Source organism: Neopelma chrysocephalum, unplaced genomic scaffold (assembly GCF_003984885.1).
Source record: "Neopelma chrysocephalum unplaced genomic scaffold, ASM398488v2 Primary Assembly neopelma1_23, whole genome shotgun sequence".
Taxonomy (NCBI): Eukaryota; Metazoa; Chordata; class Aves; order Passeriformes; family Pipridae; genus Neopelma; species Neopelma chrysocephalum.
Genome location: NW_020897691.1, coordinates 31,788,523 through 31,813,266, shown reverse-complemented (window position 1 = coordinate 31,813,266; position 24,744 = coordinate 31,788,523). Strand labels below are relative to the sequence as shown.

General features: G+C 41.8%; 1 protein-coding gene across 2 annotated transcripts in view; it reads left to right on the top strand.

The window, feature by feature from the left end:
- Positions 1–20,517, top strand: part of DCBLD1 (discoidin, CUB and LCCL domain containing 1) — a 48,796-nt gene extending 28,279 nt beyond the window's left edge. Inside the window, exons 6-15 of one of the 2 annotated variants that reach the window (XM_027692590.1) lie at positions 1,573–1,706; positions 6,045–6,085; positions 7,376–7,591; positions 9,113–9,243; positions 10,984–11,131; positions 11,220–11,336; positions 12,847–12,937; positions 13,966–14,015; positions 15,571–15,690; positions 18,164–20,517. In XM_027692590.1, coding sequence (XP_027548391.1) covers positions 1,573–1,706; positions 6,045–6,085; positions 7,376–7,591; positions 9,113–9,243; positions 10,984–11,131; positions 11,220–11,336; positions 12,847–12,937; positions 13,966–14,015; positions 15,571–15,690; positions 18,164–18,681 — 1,566 coding nt within the window. In that variant the 3' untranslated portion in view covers positions 18,682–20,517. Of the gene's footprint in view, positions 1–1,572; positions 1,707–6,044; positions 6,086–7,375; positions 7,592–9,112; positions 9,244–10,983; positions 11,132–11,219; positions 11,337–12,846; positions 12,938–13,965; positions 14,016–15,570; positions 15,691–16,877; positions 17,865–18,163 lie in introns of those variants that run through there. The other variant, XM_027692599.1, reaches the window with a different exon arrangement.
- The last annotated feature ends 4,227 nt before the right edge of the window (positions 20,518–24,744 follow it).

Here is a 24,744-nt window from a genome sequence, read left to right as displayed (position 1 = left end):
TAAAGATATAAGAAAAAAGAATAGAACCACTCAGTTTAAACTTTTGCTGCTTGACTTTTGTCAGTAATTATTCCCAGCTGTGTTAAATAGACCCTTTATTATCAGTATGTAAGTAAGCTATCAGTATATAAGCACACAGAGACACTTGTCAAACAGACAAATCAATTGTGTGAGAACAAAGTCCACGGATTGTCAAATACACCTACTGACTTGTGGTTTCTGGCTTTCTGGAAAAACCCTGCATTGGGTTTGTCCCTCTTGAGGCAGTGCTCATCTGTGTACTAAATATTTCTGTGATTTTAGCTTTTACTTTTTTGGTGTCCACATGTGAAAAAAATACATTTCAGTAACACATGGTTTCTCTTTAGGATTATGCCTGCAATAATACTCTGAGATGAAATAAATATTACGCACTGCCTAATCACATCCCACTGATAACTACCAACCTCTTGGGTTGTTCTAACTGCTTGTTCTTATAGCGAAGAATTTGCCCAAGTGCTTTCATTTATCCACAGTTCATATCACACAGAGCTCTGCCCTCTCTGTGCCCCTCACCATGGACTGTCCTCCTGTCACACCTGTGAAATCTCAAAGAGTAAGCTTAATCATATCCCTGAAGTAAAATCCCACCCTATCACAACTATAATAGTTGCTGTGTTTCCAAAAAGTCAGCGTTGATGTTTAACCTGTTCATCCAGTTATTCAAGCTTGCCGCTCCGGCCTGGAAAGTGGCAGAGCTGAAGAAACAAAGAAATGCCACATTACATTCTCATTAGCTGGAGTTATTCTGCCCTTGGTTTGGATGATTAGGACAGAAAAGTAGCACATGGCATGACCTCATGCAGATCTTATCTGCACTGAGGAATTTGTGAAAGACATTTTCCCTTCACCATTAAGAAGGATTTAGCTTATCTGATGGGAAGAACCTGCAGGGCTCCCCTGGAGACCTGCTGCCTTTGAGCCCCCGATCCCCCCCAGCCTTCCCTGGAGGGAACAGCCCAGCAGCCCAGATTTTCCAGTGGCACAGCCCAAGCAGAGCCTCTGTGAACCAGACCAATCTCTGCCTGCAGCCACCTAGTCAGCACAGAAGTTGTCCTGCCTGTATTTTTCAGCGCTATCCCACCTCAGACACTGGTAAATGGGCTATACTTAAAACCCAGCAGCAGCTAGTCAACACATAGCTAAATCTCCTACTGTATGCCATGACTCAAGTCCTAAGGTGCAGTAATAGGTAGGTCTGCCTTCAGGCAAGAATAGCAAGCAATTACTGATTTATCTTCCCAAGGAAATGTTGCCTTGCCTTTGACTTTGTTTTCCTGAGGAGTGACAATCTTACAGCACCTTCTCAGAAGCAGATTATTTGATTTTTCATTTAAAAAAACCCAAAAGACATTACTTTGGGAAACGTATATCTTTCAAAGATTGCTGTTCTTCCTTCCTCTCCTGCCTCGTATTTCTCTTGAGCTTTACCTGGATTTTATGAGCTGTAACACCTGTATACTAGTGGCTTGGAAGGGAAAGCATTTGCAGTTTGTCAGATTGATCTTCTGAGTTTTGGCTTCTGCCTTTCAGACCTCGCTGTTGTGCAAATCTGCGATACATGCGGGCGTGATCACGGACGAGCTGGGCGGGCAGATCAGCGTCACCCAGCAGAAGGGCATCAGCCGCTACGAAGGCGCCGTCGCCAATGGCATCCCCTCACAAGAGTGAGTACCACTGGTGGTGCTCACACTGGAGGCAAATCCCGGGGCACAGTGCACTGTCCACATCAGCAGAAGCAGCTGGGGACACCATTTTGGGGAGGAAAAGATGTTAGGTGTGGGTCTAGAGGCTTTTGGGCCTAATTTCTATGGCTTTATTAGAATGGTGTTGGCATCGGAGATAGGAAAATATTCAAAGTTTTCAGTGGCTCTACACCATGTAGTGAAGTATTTTCTTCTTTTTTTCCTTCTATTCTTTCCAACACGTATCTACAAATTACTTTGTTAGCAGATACATGAAAGTATGATGTTCTGCAATGAACACCTTTAATCGATGTGCTAATAAATCATGGTAAATTCATGTTAAAGTTTGAAAAGAGCGAGGAAGACTGAATAAATAAAAAGTGCCATTGAGCCATAGGGGATTTAATGAACAACTTCTTAAACACTGTGCTATTGACATATTCAGAGTTTTTCTCTTTTAGAATATTTATAGCAAGGGTGTTACATTTCCTGCTTATCTTCTCACTTTTAATTGTACTGTTGTTGAAGTAGAAATAAATCCTCTAATCTCTATCCAGCACAGTAAGCCCTTCCAGCAACTGCTTCTGTCATTCCTCTTGGTTTATAGTTTTTAATTTTCAAATGTTATCTGGATTTTACATGAGGCTTTTTTTTTAAGTAGGAAGGGAAATTTCCATCCCACAGCTATGAGAGCTAAGGGAAGATGTGTTTTTTATACTATTTTCCTGTTTTCTCCATGATTTCTCACACCCTCCTGACAATTTTACAATCATGGTTTCATTCATTAAAAAAAAAAAGGCATTCATTTGCTCTGTTGCTGTGCTTAAACTTCAGCACAGATTGAAATGCTTTCTATATAATGGAACTGAAGTATACAAACCTGGGTAGTATGTAGATCATAGCCAAAGAACTGTAAAGCCTAAATATTTTCTATCTTTCTTGAAAGTTGATTGCCAAAGAAAATTAATATAAAGTTGTATCAAGCAAAGCAGGATTGAGAGCTCTGCTCAGGCACCAAGCTCCTCCATAAAACAAATAATACAAATTCTTTCCATCACACATGCCAGCTTAGTGAAACCTTAAATTTAATACTTTGTACCTTACCTAAAGATGTTACAGAACCGTTTACATACATTCATATGTTTGTGATCCTTGAGAATCTCAGTAGGAGTAACTCAGACAGCAGCACATGAAATTTTATAATGAAAGGCAGTTGTGATTCCCATTTGTATTTTTTTCACAGTACAAGAGCTAGTGGGCGAGGAATTGTTTAAGACAGCAAATGCACGTGTGCTGGGGTAAAACAGTTTGCATAATTAACCAGTCACCTTAACTGTGTCCTTTTAATGTTGCTATTCACAAAATATCCCATCCATTTCACATGAGTAATAGAAGTATCCATGGAGATGCAAACTTGTCTCTGTTACATCAAGTGGGAAAACTCCCATTTACTTGAAGGAGAGCTGAAACGTGCTTCCAGGCTGAAGCCAGCCTCCAGGGCTTGCATGTAGCCAATGTAATGTGAAGTCCCTGAGAAAGCAACCTAAGGAGGAGCATAGCCCCAGTAGCTCTTCTGCCTACCAGGGCACTCCTTGAGCATGATGCACGTCTTGAAGAGACTGAAATGCCCTGAGGAGACAACTGCCACTTTCTACAGGTTATACAGGGAGCTACAGGTAAACAGGCTCATACTGGGTTGGATGCCTGCAAACTAGACGGCATGGACTTTATGAAAAATGGGATTCCTAGGATGCTTCTGCCATACCTGGCAGCTGGGACAATCCCTGGTGCAGATGAACTGCTGGTGTGAGCCCATTATGCCAGGAGAGGAAATCTGGAGTATTCAGGGAAATCCTTTTATTTCAAATCATGAAAAAATGTTCCTAGAAACAGTGGGCCTGTTTACTAAAAAAATGAACCAACACATATCATGCTTTAAGAAAGCTTTTACAAGAGGTATTTGCAAAGTTGCATGGCTTCCCTGTCCTCAGGGTACCTACGCAGTGAAAGAAAATCCTGCAGAGAAGCCAGTGCTGGCAAGAAAAAATTGGTGCTTGAGTAGCAGTGCTTTAAGAGCTTTTCAGATGCCCTTAAATAAAAGCTTACTCAAGCTTTCAAAATCTCATTTATAGTGGATTCCAGTACTAAAGATTTAAATTATTTAGTGGCTTGAGCTGAAATTGACCTCATCAAAAGCTGGTGCTGGAGTGCATCGAGCTGTTAAGTATCTGCATTGTTAACACGGAGTTAGGGCTCGCTTGCCCATCATCCCGCGAGAGCTGACCTTCGCCTCCCCACTCCGTTTTTCAGTGCGCTTGTTACGCACTAGCATCTGTGAGGTTTTCAGTTCTCATGATCCATGCATGGACCTGCACCCACAAATGCTGTAATGAAGACCAAGTGGCTGAATTTAATGGGCAGTTCTGCTACCCAGTACAAATACATGAGGGTTTAAGTTTGTAATGTGGCCTGGCCTCTCACTATACATCTACGCACATGAAATCATTTGTCTTTGAAAACACAAGATACTGTGTGCTTGTGAACAGAGAAAGATGAGATTTGGGGTTAACTTTCACTGCTTAGGAAAAGGTTTGCTTGAGACCAACTCTGGGAAAAAAATGTATTTTATATTTATTTATTTTACTTATTATGGGAAGTAGCATCCTTTTTTTGCAGAGCTACCAGCACAGGTCTTCTATGTAGTGCTGCCACTAGTACTGTTAGAAAGGCAGGATCCTGAAGGTTGTCAGGAAAATGAGGAGCATGGGACGATACCCTTCCTTAAAGGACAAAGTGGAATTTGTGTGACGAATGCCAGTTGTCACATGAGGAAACTGATGAATTACCACCTACCGAATTACTTTTTCCTCTTTAGTGAATTATAGCAGAAGTATTTCAGCTTGATTTCATAGCTTTATAGACCTTAGAAATGCTAATCTCCTTCCTTTATTTGCTAAATTTGCTGCTCTCTATTTGAAAGGGATCTGGGTGACTTTTTTATTACAAAGCTTTATCATATTCAAGGAGTGCCGTGATTGCTGTTTTGGGTAGGTTTTACTGATCACCAGCGGTGTTTATTTTCTTCTTTTCTCTTGAAATGGATTGCTTTGCATTCACTAAGAAAGCAAAAAATATTTTTGCTCTGATGTTGAACTGGTTTAAAGTGAGCAGAGCGCATCTGATCGCCCCTGAGGATTGCCTGAGGGGAAGATGTGGGAGGGAGGGCTTGTGTTTCCCCTTCTAGCCGCCTACATGCCGAAATAAATCAGCTCCCACCCAGTGCTCCCCATCATCTCTGATGGGTTTCCTTTGCCTGTAGTCATTAGTTTTCCCTCAGTGACAGAAAGAGGCAGTTTTTATTGACCTTGACATGGGACTACTTTCCTATTTCCCATTTGCAGTGCTCTCAAAACATACAGACAGTGCACACCATGGTTAGCCTTCAGACAGTACCTCGGGGGGAAATTTTCCTGGTCAACAACAAAAGGGCAGCCTGAAAGGGAACTGTCTTGATGCTTAGTGCAGAAGTTGTTTTACTGCTCAGTCACGCTGGCCAAGGTTTTTCAAAAGGGGCAAGTGGTGCATGCAGCTAATTGAAGTGACGGTGAAGGGGTCAGATTTTTAAGAAATCCAAACTAATTTCACATTAAAACCCAGACCTTCCTTTTCATTAGGCAGCCAGTCAGCGTCATTGCTTCTGGAATGAGACCTCAGGGGCATCTCCTTGGGAATCAGAAAGTGGTCCCTGGGAGGCCAAGGGAAGCTCAGCTTTCCCTCACAGTGATGATTTTCTCTTGTCCTGCATTGTGCAGGCCTGTGTGGAGTGGCCCAAGAAATGGCTTTTCTCCTGAAGCAAAGCAGTCCATGTCAGAAGTAGGAAGAAGAAGAGAGCCATAGATGTGGTTAATGGAGCATAAAGAACCATTCCTGATGGGAGATGTTGGCCATGGTTATAAAGAACTGGTTCCCACCCAGATTAAAACAAGTAGTTTTCATCCAGTGGCATCCTATGACACACCTGTAGCCCAAGCAGGAATGGCCAGAGCTGGTGTGGTTTAGTTGCCATCAAGTGTAACTCCTTCACATGTAGCAAGAGTAACAGGCTGATGCAACAGGAAGTCACTTTAAAGCATAACAAATGTTCAAATCCATTTAAAAAATGATTGGAATTCAGCCACAGTAAGAGATGCACTAGAGTGCAAAGAAAGCAGCTGTCTGGCCAGAGACATTTTACTGGATAAACAGTGATTCTGAAACTGTACCTCAGCATTCCTGTGACCACCTCATGAAAGGCTGAATTACCTTTTTCTTTTCTTACAGTGGTTCACTGTCAGATAAGCGGTTTACATTTACTTCGAATGGTAAGAACAATTGCTTTATTTTTAGCTATTCATATGTTACCTTTTTATTTAAGTATTTTCTGCAAAAGTTTTGAAAAATGATCAGGAAAATGTCAGGCTGTGTCTAGGAAGGATATTTTAGGACAGCAATTTTTTAAAATTGGTAAGTGAATAAAAAAATTGAAGGGATGTGAAGTGAGCTAGAAAAAAACAGAGAATATGTGCGGTCATACGCACATAGACGAGAAACAGAAATAGTATTCTGCTGTTGCATTTCTAGTGCCAGCATATGAAAAATGGCAATCAGATAATCTCATTTTTATGTACTTTTGGCTACAGAAAAATTAAAGCCATTTTTCTTCAGACATTTATAAATTTCATCTTCATCACACAAGAAGAGAAAAAAACCATAGGAGGAATGAAGATATATTTATATTGCACTGATATAGAACGAGTTTTTGTTTATGACTTTCCAAGATGCAAAACCCTCTTTTTAATCTGTCAAGCTGTTCATTTGCATAAAACACAGCAAAGAGGGGAGAAAAGTTCATGTTCGTTCATTTGAATTATATTTTACTCATTTGAGATAAAATCATTTACTATTCCACTGAAAACTGAAAACATGTAGAGCATGTATAGGCCTTTAAATTTGCCAAGGAATTATTTTTAACTTCATTGAAACCATATTCCACTGGCCTGTTTTCTCTGAAGAACCTCGATGTGCAGAAATTTTGTGGGTTCTTTGGTGGAGTTTGTAATACTTACCTGCAGCTATTATCTTCATGATATCATGTCTTGGCAGCAGTATCAAGGAACTTCTCTAATGAGTAACTTTCCTAGCCCTAATTGCAGGTGAGAATCATGAAATATTTACAGTAACGTGTTCCTTTCAGTACAGTGCCTTCATCTGTGAAATGTTTTGTAGAGCAGAATTAGTTAATGCCAATCTCAAAACATAAATATTATGTTTCAGAAGGAAAATTTAAAAATAAAAAGAGTCTTCACAGGAATGAGACAAAAGTGCAGAGATTAAAAAAACAAAATTGCAAAAATAGCAGATGTAGTCAGAAGGTGTCTTGTACGTAGGAGTTAGATTGGTAAAGGAGAGGGACTGCACCATGCTGGTACTGGATCATCCACTACAAATTCTGGTAAACACCACAGCTAATGGAGAGCATCAGGCTAGCAGTAGATTCAGCAATGTCTGACTTGGCTGTTGTGGGTGGTCTTTAAATGTTGCTAGCCTAATATAAAAATATCCTGTGAAAATGCAAAGTAACTCCTTCTGCCTGTCTGTGTGGGGGCTCCTAGGCTGCAACAAATCTCTCAGTCTGGAAGAGGGATTCCTCTCCAAGAGCCAGGTTACTGCATCTTCCTACTGGGAGGAGACCAACGAGTTTGGGCAACTATTCCAGTGGTCTCCTGACAAGGCTTGGCTTCAAGTCCTGGGACTGGCTTGGGCCTCTAACCACAGCAGCAATCGTGAATGGTTGGAGATAGACCTGGGAGAGAAGAAGAGAATAACAGGTATGTCGCTGTCTGGTTATTAGAAACTGGTGTTGCAGCTGGAGAACAAAATGAATGCAGCAGAAAAGCTAATAGTGCACAAATGCAATGTTTCTTTTGTTAAATGTAATGAAATGTTCTGCATTCAGGAATATTATTTTCCTATTTAAAAAGTCTTGGCTATTTACAAGACTGGTCTTCCTATGGAGATATAGTGTTCAACTCAATTTTCATGTGTGTCTGATCTATAAACATGCTGACAGAACAAAACACACAGGGACTGGTAGAGTCTGGGTGGATGATAAACAATTGCTTAGGATCTGTTAATGATGCAGTTCTGGAATCAATAAGAAACATGAAAGTCAAAGCCTTTGAAACAATGGTCCAGGTGAAAGAAATTCCTGTTTCCGTCTCCTGATTTAGGTGTAAAAATGTAAATTACAGTTGCTGTTAAAGATGTAAAGATGGCTGATACCGACCATAATACCAAAAAGCAATTATCATTTTGGAGTCACAGAATCGTAGAATAGATAAAGTTGGAAGGGACCACAGGGGGTCATCTGGTCCAACCTCCCTGCTCAAGCAGAGCACATGGCACAGAATTGTGTCCAGATGGTTCTTGAAGATCTCCAGTGAAGGAGACTTCACAACCTCTCTGGGCAACATGTTCCAGTGCTCTTTCACCTGCACAGTAAAGAAGTTCTTCCTCCAGGTGAAGGCTGGTGAAGGGACTCAAGCACAAGTCCTATGAGGAGAGGCTGAGGGAGCTGGGGTTGTTTGGCCTGTAGAAGAAGAAGCTCAGGGGAGACCTCATCACTCTCTACAATTACCTGAAAGGAGGTTGTAGCCAGGTGGGTGTTGGTCTCTTTTCCCAGGCAACCAGCAGTAGGACAAGAGGACACGCTCTTAAACTGTGCCAGGGGAGGTTTAGGTTGGATTTTAGGAAGACATTTTTTACTGCGAGAGTAATCAGACATTGGAATGGGCTGCCCAGGGAGGTGGTGGATTCACCATCCCTGGAGGTTTTTAAGATGAGACTGGATGTGGCACTTAGTGCCATGGCCTAGTAACCACAGGAGTGTTGGATCAAGGTTGGACTTGATGATCTTGGAGGTCTTTTCCAACATGGTTGATTCTATAATTCTATGATTCTTATTCAGGTGGAACTTTCTGTGCATCAGTTTCTCGTCCTATTGCTTGGCACCACTGAGAAGAGCCTGGTTCCCTCTGCTTGACACCCTCCCTTTAGATGCTTACATACACTGATGAGGTTCCCTCTCAGTCATCTCTTCTCGAGCCTGAACAGGCCCAGCTCTCTCAGCCCTTTGTGCTCTGTTAAAAATATCCATGGATCTGACAATTTAAAACTGATTTCCATTCTTCATCCAACTTTAAACTCAATTTCAACACAGTTTGAAAAATAAATTAAGACCTTGAAGGCAAAATTTTCCAAATTGTTTTGGCTTCTGTGTTTGCATTTGAAAATGCTCCTTTAAAACAGACACCTAGCAAACAAAAATGTTTTTTGCATCTTGTCAAAAGGGATTAAGACCACTGGTTCTGGATCCACGATGCTGAATTTCAACTTTTACGTGAAGACATTTACGATGAACTATAAAAATAACAACTCAAAATGGAGAACTTACAAAGGGATTCTGAGCAATGAAGAAAAGGTAAGGGAAAGTGGGAAGGGTAGGAAAACACAAAGCAATAATGTGTATGCTGCCTTGAAATTGAAGGGCAGGCTTTCACTGTCAAGAAAGATTAGGAGTTTCAAACTAGTCTCAACTTGGGTTGTCTTCACCAGTGTAATTTTTGCCCATGGAGTAGTAGACAGTGAGCTTGTCAAAACAAGGAAGTTATCCAGGGATTGATGAAGTTGTGGGACACACACAGGGAGGCACGTGTATCATGTATGTTTCAAAAAAAACAGTGTAATGAAAGATGTACAGCAGGCTGTTTGGGCAAGTCTTTAGCTCAGCTCAGCTTTTGCCCGTGCTAGTAATGCTGTACCAGTGCAGAAGCGTAGGTCGGCACAGCACCAGCAAAGCTGAGGCTCAGCTTCAAATACATCTGGATGGTCAATCCACCGCCCCTGCCAAATGATACAACCCCCTCAGGTAAAGCGCAGGGCTGCTGCTGGAGCTGTGCCTGTGGCTTCCGCAGTGCCCGTGTTACCATCACCAGGGCTACACCACTCCCCACTCCTCACTGGTGGGACTCTTCTGACACAAGTGGGCACAGCCTATGTCTGTTAGGAACAGGTGTAATAGAATGTAAAATATACACTCTTACACTAAAATACCCAACAGCTTTCACAGACTCTGTGTGACTTTGGCAATGAACATATAAAAGAAGTGCAACAAGTTAATGCAGACAAAAGACGCACAAGTTTGTCTGATAACATTATCCCCTGAAAACCTCATGTTTCCTTTCAAACAAAAGAAACCCCAAAAGCCTCACTCCGTGTCCCCACAGTGTTCAAAGTCAGACCTTCACTTATCATTTCTGAGAGAGCTCAATTTGCCTCAGGAGAAGGTTCTACCTGGTCCTCAGGCCTGATGGCAGGTTTTAAAAATTTGGTAGAGCTGCAGAGAGATTTCCTGCTAGCTCTGATTTTCTTAGCTTGCATGGCAAGGAATCTCACTGCCCAACATTAACTGGTTTAATGGTCTTTTTAAACATTAAACCAAGGGGATGTTGGCCCAAAAAGTGACAAATCAACCTAGTAGTGGCTGAACTGCAAAGACTTGTGGTTTTCCACAATGACTTGCTATATGCAAATAATCTTATTAAAGTATTATATATGATCTTAGTTTCAGCTAAGGTGCACGACAGAACTTGTCCTATCGGAACCCTGTGTGGCCTAGCATTTTATCTAAGATATACTGAGCTCACTTCTCTATCTCATCAGGCTTTTAAGTTTTCCTAGATCGTGCAGAAGCATCTCTAAGAATTAATATTGCAAGGACTACTGTTCTGCGCAAGGGGCTGAGCTGATTCTAGGAAATACTGTATAAGGGCAATAACAACTGCATAGTTAAAAGTCACTCTTCAGTTCAGTTTTTTCTTTTTATGTCTTTATCCCCTGTTCCCACAAAAGGGTGCTGCTGTGCTATTAAATAAAAAATGATAGCATTATACCAGCATACATTAACTAAAAATTACACAGAATTGAAATGGTGATAATCTTTCTCCTCTGAGCTAACAGAAAAATGTGATCATCTGGCAGAACTGAAAAGATTATTTCTTTCTTTCCAGAACTCTCAATTCCTAAAATCTTGTGTCTGAATCCCAGGTTATCAATGTATTAGTTTTAGGATAATGCAAATCTTTGAAGACGGATGTCAGGAACACTTTGAAGAAAGAGACTTTCAAAACTGAGCAAACAATGTGTGCACATTTCATTGCAGGTATTCCAAGGCAACTCCAACTCTGGTGACATAGTACGCAATAACTTCATCCCTCCAATAGTGGCCCGTTATGTGCGAATTATCCCTCAGACTTGGAACCAAAGAATAGCATTGAAGCTTGAGCTGATGGGGTGTCGAATAATGCCAGGTATGGGGTAAGCAGTGGTCCCCAGGCATGGTGCCCCTAAAACCACTGTGCTAACCCAGTGCCACTGATGCCCCCTTCTCTTTTGCAGCTAACAGTTCATTTACGCATTCAATGTGGCAGAAACCAAGTCAGAGCACAGAAACCTCCCTTGGAAAAGAAGATAGAACTGTTACAGAGCCCATCCCATCAGAAGAAACTAACTTGGGTAACACTACCTAGTGCTGCATTTTCTCTAGGATGCATCATGTCTTCAGTCCAGCCTGAGTGAACTTTAAAACTTTCTCACAAACCAAAACTTTCATTTTCCCTTCAGACTTTATTAAAGATTAATGACAGAGAGAAGAGGGAGGAACATAACGTTCTTTTTGTCTTAAGGCACAGAAAGATATCGAAAGCCTTAATTTTCCTTGATGTGCTAACATCAGGCTTTGGTTTCCCTGTCCTATTGGTTTATTTGCCATGCTTGGTGGGTTGCTCAAGGGACTATAGTGAGCACTCAGCAGCAATTTTTGGAAGAACTCTTCCTCACTATTTTCCTATATTTTATGATTTTTTTAAATTATAAAAATTAATTAAAAATGTGAGGTAGTGGTCTCACAAAAATGTTACCTTCTCTCTACACAATTATGACCCCTCCCAGAGAGGGTCCCCAGCTCAAAGCAGCATACAGTAGTGCACAGTTGCGTAATTAAACATTTTTCCATAATGCATGTGTTCATGGGGGCTCAGACAACCTTAATTTGCATACCTCTTCCTGAATTTGCAGTCTTCATCCTTTAATGCTGTGGAGCTAGCATCTAAGATCTTAAAAAGCAAACAAACAAAATTTGGTGCTTATACTGACTGTTTGGTGGACCCACAGCCAGGCAGGCATTACCAGACCCACTGTACCAAATGCTTCTACCCACTAGATAGCCGATAGTTGTAGGAATGGCTCTGTGAAAAAACTGGTTGTAGAAGCAATCACTGTAATAAAAACAAACATTCTGAAGCTCTTGCCAAGAGCAAAGAAGCTCAATTCATCTGTGCAGCAGCATGGGTAAACCATATCCATGTTCACTGAAAATTAAATCTGAGATTTCATCTGCTAAATTGTAAATACCCCATGGACACTTGTACTACCTTATTGTCACAGCTGGCAAGTGTCTGTAGAAACAGGGGATGAAACACTCCTGATACAAGAGCCACCCCACTGCTGATTTTCAAATCCCTAAACTAAAGCATGTTGTGTTAGAATTTAACAGGGGCTAAACAGGTTTTTCCCTAGATCCACTCATGGAAAGCTTTGAACTATTTTGACTGAAATGTTTCAGTCTGTTCCACGAGCCACATACTCAGCATGTAAAATTGCAGCCTCGTTTGGCAGATTTATAAGCAACTGCAAACAAAGTGTGTGTAAGTGGCTTTTTAAAAGTCATCTGGTGTGTAATAAGAAAGAACTGCTCTTTGTAAGGATGCATATAGATGCCAAGTCAAGTGTCACCCTTGAGAAAGTATATTCAAGTCTTTCATCTCAACATTGTTCCACGTAGGTACATGGCAAGAAAGTGTGGCTGAGGAGTAGTATTTTAGTTTTACAGATGTACATTTTTATGCTCTCTTCAAGGAGCATTCCTGCAACATTATCTACTTTTTGCTGCATTCTCTGTAGTAAAAATTATTATCTTCAGAGTAATTTGCCTTTTAAACTTTTACCACTTTTTTTTCTCATGCAGGTTTAAAGCTTACAGCTATAATTGTCCCCGTCCTCATTGTGCTGTGTCTGTTCGTGTTCTCTGGAATTTGTATCTGTGCAGCCCTTCGCAAGTAAGATATGACTTTTGTCACAAGAGGCATTTGTGGGTACCTAGCTAGCATGTCCAACTTTGTGCCCTCTTTCCAGACCCTCTTTACCAGGGAGCTGGGAATTGATCCTGTTTGTCAGTCCTCCTTTTAAGTAGAACTCACACTGTATCTCTGTAAATTGTATTTCTTATTGTATGCCTCCCCTAGTCAGAGAAAAATGAAAGTAAAGCAGGTCAGAACTGCGCACCCCAATTTACAGTCCAAGGTAACCAGCTGTTCTCTTCAGCGTACATATACCCAAAAATACTATGGTGTAAAGCAATCGAAGACAGAATACTTTCCACACCAAAGCCAAGTAAAAATTCAGTGAAGGGAAGATTTAGCTATCTATCTGGATCATTTTCTTTTATTTCCCTCTGGTTGTGTTTCTGCTTCCCAGTGCCTTAAGTCAGAGCACTTAACCTAGCAGACTGAAAGCAGAAAGACCCCAGCTGTAAGGAGTTGCACACATACACTGGGGTAAGCAGCTAAAACTAAGCTACTTCAACTCACAAGTCAGAGGACTGGAAGAAGCACTGCTAACTGTGCTTCTTGCCAGATGCCCATTCATATGAACCTGCACTTGCATGTAGAGCCAGGAAATGCTTCTGTCAGCAGATGGGAATTTGGAAGTATAAGCAATGCTTTGGTGATGCTGCTTCATCACCCAGCTCTGATTCCCAGTAAATCTGTAAACTAGCCAAAGAATTCAGAAGAGCAGACGCAAACATAGCCTGGGTCTATGGACATAGAGACATGAACACATCAAATTGATGAGTGCCAGTCCCAGACATTTGAGCACCAGCACTCACAACTTGCACACAGATGGGGAAAAAGAAAATGTCAAAGTGCTGGTTTGCATGCCTGGTGTTCTAGTAAACACCAACCTCCAGGAACTCGAAGTGAAGCCTTGTCCTCGGCCACTAAACACAAAGGCTCTGCTGGAGCTAAGGCATGAAACTGAAATGCTGTGAATACAGACATTCATAACTCCTTTCTTCTCCTGGCAGGCGAGAAGCCAAAGGACTTTCCTATGGATTATCCAGTACTCAGAAATCAGGTTAGTGGAGAATCATGCACTTCATCCTGTCCTGTCCATTGGGCAAGCGGGAAGGGGGTTATGCAACTAAGCATTTAACACTTGTGAAGTAGCATCCACATTTCCTCATTCAAATTCACCTCTTCATACAAGGGAAATGGCAAACGATAGTCCCACTTGTGTCATCCTAGTACAGTGCCCTGAGAAACAATATAATTTGGTTTCTATGACAGAAAGGCAATTAACAAAAGATCTATTATACAGAGTACATAAATTAGCATGTAAGAGTGCTCCCAGGTGCCCTCCTTTTCCCTCCCTCCTCCAAAATACCTATTTTGCAGAAAATTGCTGCTTTCCTTTTCCCCACAGCAGAGAGGATTGCCTTTCTTCAAGAGAGCAAGGGATAATCATTTTTTATGGCTTTAATATTCTTATCTCACTGCCCTCCCTGTTTGGGACTGTGTTTATAAAGCTTAACAATACTCAACTGTACTTCATGTGTAAAATCCGAAAGAGGGATTGGCTTGAGAACACTGCTTTAGGAGATGCCTGCAAAACCCCGATGAAGTATTTTCTTTGTCTTGCTCAATAACGCTTTCTGGAGTGGGGTCTCCCATCAGCTTGGCAGTTGGGGTTTAGCTGTTTTTCCTGGCCAACCAACTTGATAGAGGAATATCCTTCTGAACCTCGGCTTTTTGTAAAAAAAGAAACCACTAAGCAGTTCATATGTCTCTTGACAAGTGTCTTGCAATAACTCAGCTCCGAAATTTCATCCCTCAGCAGACACTGACGTCAGTGAAAGGAATGTTGTTCCCCACTGCAGCTTGCCCTCATTAGAAAATTAATTTGTACTTAACATCATATTTGCTAATATGATTTTTCAAGGTCACATCATAATCCTTTCTCACTTGCTAATGAGGACAAATCCCAAGAAATTGGAGATAGCCTCTTACCCAGTCAGTTCATTTGTTGCACGCGTGCTTCATAAATCAAGCTCCTAAGCCCTTGTGAACCAAGCTTGGGACTTAGAAAGTTGGTAGTCGAACTCACCTCTCCACAGACCTCCTGTTGCCAGCTCCAGGGAAGTGCCTGACATTGTGGAGTTTTTTCTTTTCTGTCTCACAAGGATGTTGTGAGAATAAACGAACTGATGAGTGCAGATGCTCAGATACCAACAAAATGAAAGCCACACTAATCTACTAAAAAAAAAAATTAAGCATTATTTTTGCCACATAATCAATGCCAAAAGACGTGACTGATTTAAAGCTAGTATTTTATCAATATACCTTGTTAAGGCATCAATGCAGGCAGCTACAGAATCTGAGCCCTTCTTGCCAAAAAATCCTATGTAAAGATTCATTTTTATCTGGAAATCCCAGTTGATGAATCACTTTTTCTTTCACCCTCCATGTTTAGGGGGCTCTTTTTACAAGCAGCCTATTTTAGCCTTGGTTTTTAACTGTTTAAATATATATTGACAGCAAAGAGAACATCAAAAATTAAACTTCCTGGTAATCTTCTGATTCTAAGCATTTAACTTGCTGATAAGCTTTCTAATTTTATTTCTTTATCATAGGTTGTTGGAAACAAATCAAGCAGCCCTTCACCAGACATCAGTCAACTGAATTTACCATCAGCTATAACAATGAGAAGGAGACACCACAGAAACTGGATCTGGTCACCAGTGACATGGCAGGTAACAGTTGCTTCCCCTCATACGCATTCCTTTTGCTCCATGTGCGGAGCAGGTAATGGAGAGGGATGGCTCAGCAATATTATAAGCTCCAGCTCTTATGCAAGCTGAGGCCCAGGAATAGATTTATCCATGTTCATCCCAGATATGTAGTGAAGCAGCTAAATATATTAGGGAGGGAAAGACCACTACTTTAGAATTTTTTTCTTGGAGTTGATGGAAAGATTTTCTGACTCTGAAATGCTGGAAGGCACTCAGACATGGATGGAATGCAAGAATATGCCTAGGATAGGATTGTTTGCCTTTGCTGACTAATTTTCGTATTTCTATTTAAAAACAAATGTCTCTGAACATGGAACAAAATATAATGCCCCTTTCTGCTGAGCAAATAGAAAAATTACTTAGTTGGTTTGTGGTGGGATTTCCTGCCCAGTTGGAAGTTGTGCTGAGATGCCAGTGCAGCTTTCCTGGTGCTGAACTATCTGGGAGACGAGACCCCTTGAAGTGGAAGCAGGTAGACTGGAGAGAAGAAAAAAGCCAGTGCTTCTCTCCTGTGCTACCTTAGCTCTAGGTCACTGTTTGGATAGAGCAAATCCCCACATCAGTACTATTCGCATTCCAAAGGGATGATTTTTTAATTCATCCTCTTAGCACATCTTATCCCCGCCTAATCTAGTCTGTCTGGTAAGGCTGGTGAGAGCAGCCATTTCATGAGATCAGTGATCAGCAATCTTGCAGAAAGACTAGTTTGCTGTTTCCAGCCTCCAGACCTCAGAAATCCCTTAGAATTTCTTCAAAGTGTTTGGCAGAGAAATACATTTAAAAACAAATGGATGGTTACTGTAATTCCATATGGTGCTACCCTCCATATCTTTCAAAGACAGTTTCAATCATTTACAGAAACTTTCAATATAAATATGCAGAGATCTATAAAGCAGTCTTCTATCATGAAGGAAAGAGAATGAATAAAGGTTGCTCAAACATCATGGTTATTTGGCTCCCCTGGCCATGCCTGGGGAGTTTCTGCTCTGTCCATCCTCCCCTCCTGCTGTGTTTGTGGGAAGTCTTAACTCTCAGCCTGGCCCAGGCAGCTTCCCAGCCTTAGCCTTTCATTTACAGTCTCCTTAAAAATAAGAAACATGAAATAAAAATGTGAATGCAACTCAGAAAATTTAATAATTTAATTGCAGAGAGCACACAATTTGCATATAGGTTATCATGCTACATGGAATTCCCTCACTTCAAATCCCCATCTGCCTGCTGGTTCCCAAAGGCAGCCAGGAGCAAGTCGAGATGCTGCATCCTGAGCGAGAGATTGTTGGGGATGGTGGCAGCGATGCGGAGGAGAGCTGCACCACTTACTTAGTGAAATATCATAACACCTTCACCCTCCATGCTGAAGTTTGGGAGTTAGCCAGAAACTGCCAAAAAGATTCGCAGGACATATGGGATCGAATTCAACGCTCATGTCAGATGAGCCACGATGCCAGAACAGACACTGAGCTAACTTCTTTCACGCCTGCATCAAAACATGATACTTTAGCAGTGTCATTTACTAGAACTGTTCAGGCCACTGTATGTATCCACATGAGATTGTCACCAGCACCAAAGTGAGAAAGTTAGAACGTTGAATTTTCTCATAATAGTATTACTGGATTTTTTAAAAAAACTTTTTAGTTCAGACCTCCTCCTTACATGGCAGCCTGGCATCTGCCTTGACTAGAGGTGCAAACAAGCAAATCTTGAGGCCGTATTTCCTCCATCTCACTCCTTGCTCCTGCTCAGGCCGTTTGCCTGTCACCAGCTGTATCCCTGTCATCCCCCTTCACCAGGGTGACTGCCCAATTCCTCTGGGAGCACCAGTCCTGCTTCTCCTCCCACACTCATCCCCCCTGGCATGCCTGCAGCCGTGCGAGCTGGCTTAGTGTGTTTCACACTTCCACTGACTCTCTTGGCTGCCGTTTTGCCTAACTTCATCCTTCTTGTCAGTCAGCTACTGTGAGATGCCTTTTAAATAAAGCCATCTCGTTAAGAATCCTGGGTATTTTAATTGTTCCAAAAGTGGAACACTTGGTGTGGAGAACTTCTCACTTGAAGATCTTCATGCAATGTCCTTTGTCCAGTTGGGTGCTAATATTTTGTTGACTTCACTCGTTTTTCTAGGGCTTTTAAGTATATTCCAGAAATGTTAATTTATTTGGGCGGGTAGGTGGGGAAAGGGAGGGAGGGAGTAGGAAAAGGGATGGCAGATTGGAGCTCCTCTGTGGAAGAGCTTCTGCCATGTTCTACAACGCTTGCTCACAGAAGGAGTTTACAGGATCAGTGCTGTGGACAGGTTTCCTCATATCCCCAATAACCACACAATTGATATAATAAGTGAGTAGTTTTTAATAATAAAATACCTATCTATGCATAAGTATTACATACATAAAATAATCATTCTGTGCCTTATTGAGCAGTTCATGCTTCCTTTTAGACTATCAGCAGCCTCTCATGATTGGGACTGGGACAGTAACACGTAAAGGATCTACTTTTCGACCTGTGGACACCAAAGATGAGGGAAGAAGGGGGAGTTCTGAGTTTGAAAATCACTATCGCTGCCCTCACAGAGCTAACCGGCACGAATATGCTCTGCCCCTGACCAGCCAAGAGCCTGAATACGCCACCCCCATCATAGAACGGCACATAGCAAGAGAAAATAATTTCCCTTCTGAAAATGGCTACAATGTTCCTGTTGTCTCATCTCAGATACACTCCCTTACTGCTGGCAGCTTCTCCAGTTCATGTAAAACCGACACCAGGAACGGAGACTATCAGACACCCCAGAGTGTCATAAACTATGACAAACCCAAAGTTAATGGTGTTCTGACCTCTGTGAGCTACAGCACAGACTACCAGAAACCTCAGCAAAATGCCCTTGGGAATGAGGGTTACTCAACACCCAGAGACTGCCTAAAACCCATAAGTCAGACAGCAATGACAGCTCTCTTGTGATTTGCTGAGCAGGAGAGGTGTGGTGCACAGGAACATCACTGCACAGCTTTCTGAAGTGAAAACAGAGTTTGGAGGGACTCTGCTGTGGGAGGCAGAAGGCAAACAAGCCCTGTGTACATAATATTGCTGTCTTGCTGGGTTCTGACATCTGAAGAAAGCATATGCTGTTTATCACTGTTTGTAGCAAGAGAGATGTTATCAGTGAAGACTGTACATCTTATTTTCTGTAACTGATCTCAGTGCTCCATTTGCAATGTGTGCAATTTGTACATAGCTTTTATTTAAGGAGAATTTCTTAAGTTTCCTTTCCACCTGGGGGTTTGAAAGGATTGCAGAAAGGCCTGTTTAAGAAAAAACAGGCCTCCTTTTCTGTCTTTATTTTACCTGCTGCTGTACTGGCAGCTGTAAATGGTGTATCTTATGGTCGTGGTGATTCATCTCCTTTCCTATGAAAACTGAAGATAGGGCATCACTGTAGTTCTTTCTGGGAGGGTAGAAGTTAAACTACTTGAAGCATAATGTGCACAAGAGAAGGCAGCTGAGCATTTAAATACTGTGCTCAAACCCAACTTCCCAGCTGCTTTTTTAGCAGCAATTCTCACATGCTTTAATTCGATCTAGCATATGAGCTGAGCCATCTAACTTGCAATTCATGTTAGAAATAAGTAGAAAGGCTGAAACTGGTTTTGGGTTCAAGCCATGGTGATCACTCTACAACAGAAAAAAAAAAAACAACCAAAAAACCAAACAACAAATCCAACGCCAGTTAATCTGGTTTTGTTTCTTTTTTTATTTAGGAAGTGTGCATGGAACCAAAATGTGAATTTACAGCTGAGAATTAAATCCTGTTCAAGCCCTAGCTGACCTTTTAGCTGCTAAACTGCTGGCACAAAGCAGCAAACTTCCTGAACTCTTCATTGCTCCACTAGGTATTTTTCTGTCTTACAAATTTAGTGTAACATTTCTACTTCAAATATTTCAACTAAGTAAAACACAGTGTGTGTACTGTTGCAGTTAAATTTGCAAGACAGTGGATCAGCACCATTGTTTTCAAATAGTTTTTCTTTTGCAGTTGATGTTCCCCTTAGTTCTGTTTTTGGACAAACTTGAAAAAGTGTGGGGATGGGTGCAATGTATCACACAGTAGCTGGCTCCTCCTTCAGCAGAGGCAGCGTTGGAGCAAAACAGCTTCTGGTAGCAACTGGGACCATCTGCTGCCCTTGTACCTCCAGTGCTTGGGGCATTTCTCTGAATTCAAAAGCTTGTCCTGAAGTGTCAAGAAGTGATATACTTCTGTGAAGAAAGAATGGTGCTATATTTTAAGCATAAGGTTGGGAAACGAGACCAGTAAAACCTGAGCTCTGGGAAAGTCACTCTTTGAAAGCCCCCCATTTCCTTGTGTGTAAATGGGATAATTTGCAAAGGATGCCGCCAAGATTATTCAGTCTGTTTGTAAAGTGCTTTCAGACCCTTGGGTTGAAAGTACTGTCAGAGGACAGACTGGTTGCAGTGATACTACTCATGAATACTCTAGCCATACCCGAACTTGAGGCAAGGTCTGAGTGGGTTCTTTGCATACGCGTGTTTTGTGGCCTCGAGTGGTGCCATTCCCCCACGTTGCTGCACCGTATGCAACTCCTGCGCAAAGAAGAGTCAAGGTAACCTCGTAGCCTTCCTGTGTTTCCTGTCATTACAGTTTCTGTGAAATGTCTAAAACACCTCAGGTCCTGAAGTGAAACAGCAGCAGCCTGTTTGTTAGACTGAGCTGGGTGGTGTTGTTTACCTTCTGTTGTTTACATGTCTGTGTAAATAAAGAACTCTGGTATTTGTAAATCAGTCACACGGGCCTGCCACTTAACTCGGGCCTGCCACTTAAGTCGGGCTGGCCACTTAACTCAGTGACTTGATCATCGCTGCACACCCACTCTCGTCACATATGCTGCAGGGTGAGAAAGAAGAGTTCTTTACGCCCTGCAAAAGTGCCAGTTGTGCTGCCGCAATTCACGGTCCCAGTGTGACTGGCTAAAAAATGATTCTCTCAGTGCCCCATTTAGCCCAGTTTTTCTGTCCATAAGCTCTATAGAAGAAGAAGCCACAAAATAAGGTCTATGCCCAACCCCGCTGCTGGATGCATATAATTGAGGAAAGGATGAGGACGCCCTCCTGATGAGCCTGAAACCAATCCTCCACCCACGCAACTAATTAGCCTCACTTGACAAACAAGTCAGTAATCAGGCCTACTCCCCACCTAGCGAGGCAGCTAAATAACACAGCAATGCAAGGGACCAGGCAGCAGATGACACTACTTGTATTCTAAGGAACTTTTCATATGCTTCTGCCACATGCTTGGTGCATCTGCAACATGCTACAAGTGTCAAAGGGTTCTTGAGAGCATATGCCCATTTCTGTTGTGATTCAAACACATCTTAACACAGCTGGTTTAGCCTAATGAAAAATTGGGTCTCAATTTGCACCTTCCCTTCATTCCCCCCCACCTCCCCACCCTCCAAAAAAACCTGCAAAGATGGCTTAAAATAGATCCCCAGACATCTCCTGCCTCCCTTCAGAATCGCTTGGTGCCAACAGGGACAGAGTGACTGCTGAGGGTGGCTAACCTAAAAAGCCTCAGCTTCTCCACCTTGGCCTGGGAAATTTTTAGTGACCCTAGCAGCAGACATGCAAGGGAACTTCCTACCCATGTAGCCTCTCTATCCTGACAGTGGTAAAGATACAAAATCCTACTGTAGGAAGGAAAGGGGAATGCCTGAATCTTACCAGTGCTAGTGCTCATCCCCATGCTCATCCTCTGAATGGCCTCTTACATACTGATACTTCGAACTCCAGCTTGTCTACATCGGCCTGTTCTATCAAACCCTGATGCAAGGCACCCTTATAAAACATCACAGATTTAAAAAACTTTGTTTCACAGTGAAGGTTAGAGAATGCATCATTTTGGGACATTTTCATGCTCAGAAGGCCTGCTTTAGCTTTGGATCTCTCACCGACATCTCTAGACATTGTGGGAGAGCAGAGTTTGACCCTCTGGTCAATGGAGACTTTGAATAGCATTTTGGTACCAAACTTCTTTCCTGAGCAGGCACTCCCAGTGGGCTGGAGCACTAAAACCAAGCCAGAGTCCACAAGAAGGTTAAATATTAACTGCTCATGGCACTAAGGGCCTGCCTGTCCCGCTGCAGTTGACAGCAAGTCTCTGACTTTGCCAGGGACAGGGGCAGCACTGTAACTGCACATGTCTGACCAAGGGAACTGAAGAAGGTACCTCTTGAGGTAAGGAAGTATAAAAGACGGTGTACATTACCTCATCATGGCTAGGCTTCGCGAACGAAGATTTGGGAAGGGCTCTACCCATGTTTCTTGCAAGCGCGTTGGTGGCTAAAAAGGCCATTAACTACAACTGAAACAAAAAGCCAACAGCTTAGCATGTTTCCAGCTGGTGCCTCATATTTAAAACACAAACAAAAAACCTACAAAAACAACTACAACAAAGATTCCAAAAATACCACAGAAAAAACACAAATGTTCTTTGCTCGCACCTCTGACTGGGAAATAAATCGCAAATTCTTATTTCTTCTATCAAGTATCTTTCTAATGCTTGATATAAAAGCATTCCAAGTGTAATTCTAAAGAGTATTTCTCTGTTTCTTTTAGTTGCTAAACATCAGATATTAAACCCTACCTTAATACCTAACAGAATCTTTACATCCAACAGGCAATAGAATAAAAGAACCCCTTGTAGATCGGAACTAGGATTTCCTGGCTCAGGGGATGCCCTACTCGCTCACACATAGTATCACCTGCTCTCATTTATGGTCTTTCTCTGGATCTAAAACTTGGCCTCACCTCCCTCTCCAGACACAGGATGGGTTCAACCAGCTCAGCACTGACTACAGCAGTCTGCATAGATGGGGGAAGGCAGGAAAAGCACCAAGGACAATCTGCACCCCCTGCATCTGATAGTATTGTAAGCACTGAGTTAAAACGGCAGCAGTCACAGCAGTGCCTCGAGCACCTGTGTGTAAATGACACATCCCTGCCTCCTTACTTAAAAACCCCCATGAGGTTGGATTACAACCATTAGAAGCAGCTTGTGAATCCCATAGCTGGTATGCATAATTGGCATGGCTAAAACCTGGGAAGACTGAGTTTTTAATACAGATTTTCTTCAGGTTTTTCCCACTGCCTGCCAGAGAACTGGCAGTTCTTCACTCCATGGGCAGATTTTAGTGGAACCCTGTCTGAGACCCAAAATACTCCCTACACAGGATGGGAATGTCAGGCTGTAGGTCCCATTAGAGGAGCAGATGCATAACTGTGATTACCTATTTGGTGGATCACTATCATTAAAATAAAAAGCGAAAAAATGAAGAGAATTCTGAAAAAGGAGTCAGTGGTCTCACAGCAGTCCTGCGGGATTGGATGTCCACTGAAAAGTAACCTTATATAAATCCATCTGTACTTTTCTGTTCACCCTCTCTCCAAAACCAGGTTAGCTTTGCTCAGTGAGTGGGTGTCTTAAAGGCTCCCCTATCCTGTAATCAGGCCAGACCTAAGGGATAACAAGGTTACGTTGTTGCATTTCTTTTTCCTTATTACTTTCCATAATAAAAATTCTATACTGCCCTTTTCTTTCCAGTGTCAGCTATGATGCAAATTTGTTGGAGAACCTCCACTGCAATTAGTACAGTGTGAAAACAGCATTTACCATTTCATTTGAAACTCACCAGTGTTGATACTTACACTGAAAATCATGGTGCCAAAGCTCTGTAGGGTTAACACGACTAACAATGTTGCAATTCCTATGAACTGTTGAAGACAGAATACATTTCACGGAACATACTTATTTAAAAGGAAGGTGCCATTTCTGCACAATCACTTTCAAACTTAAAATAGAAACCTCTCCTGAGGGCTTCCTTTTTTTTTTAATTCCCCCTCCTCCCCCCAGTACAGTCCTAAAGTTCATAAAGGACATGCAAGAAGGAGTCAGATAAAGTGTTTCTAAACTAGATAAAGACAAGAGGGAAGACATTCTAACTTGGAGAAAACTCATGTTATCCATAAGGAGGATGCCTCGCATCCAACTTTCTCTGCTATCTCTTTGTATAGTCTAGACATGAGAATCTGGAGACTTTTTCATTAAAACTTCACCAATTTGTTTTGGCTTCGCCTCACATTAAATGGCTGTAAGTCCTAAAAAACATTTGCCATCTACAGTAGGCAAAGGTTATTCAATAACCTCTTGTCCTGGGCCGAGTTAATTCATTACTTACTCAGACAGTCACAACACAGCTACTGTGCTGCCATGTGACATCCAAGAGATTATCATCCCATTTATTTTAATACAGCCGCAAGTATAAAAATGAGAAATCCAGGAAGGAGACAACTTTATCAAGTTAAAATATAACATTTTTCAGTATAGAAAAAATATAACTCAACAAATACAATACAGTAGTGTTACTAAGGCATTTGTGCCCTTAATAACCACTCTGAACTGACCTCAAGAACCCATAATTCTGACTAGGCACAAAATTTTTAACAGACTTTACTGGAAAAGCTCCTTTAATGCATTAATTATTTGAATTATTGGCTAACCCAGAGAGGAACAGTATCTCCTCCTATTAAGTCTGAGCTACCCAAAAGAGTGAGAAAACTTACAAACATAACAAATTATTCAAAACCTGTAACATTCTCTCAGCCAGATCAGATGACAACAGACAATAACAGACTTTAAAACACATGTATGTTGCCTACTAGAAGGCAGGCAAAAAACTAATGACAAAATTCTAGGCTTAAAAGAAACACCAAGAGCAATTTAATACAAACAATACAAAAACATACAGCAATGGTTGGTGCCTGACCCACGACAGGGAGTTTATCAGAAGTCATCCTCCATAAGGAGTGGCTGATAGCAGAGAAGATGGTGATGCTTGCCATAAAAGAAGGGAGAAAAGACAGTAAGTTCCATTACCCACCACCCAGCCCCTGGTCTGAACCATTTAACCTCTTGAGCATATACTAGAAACTTCAGTCTTTACAAACTTGTTT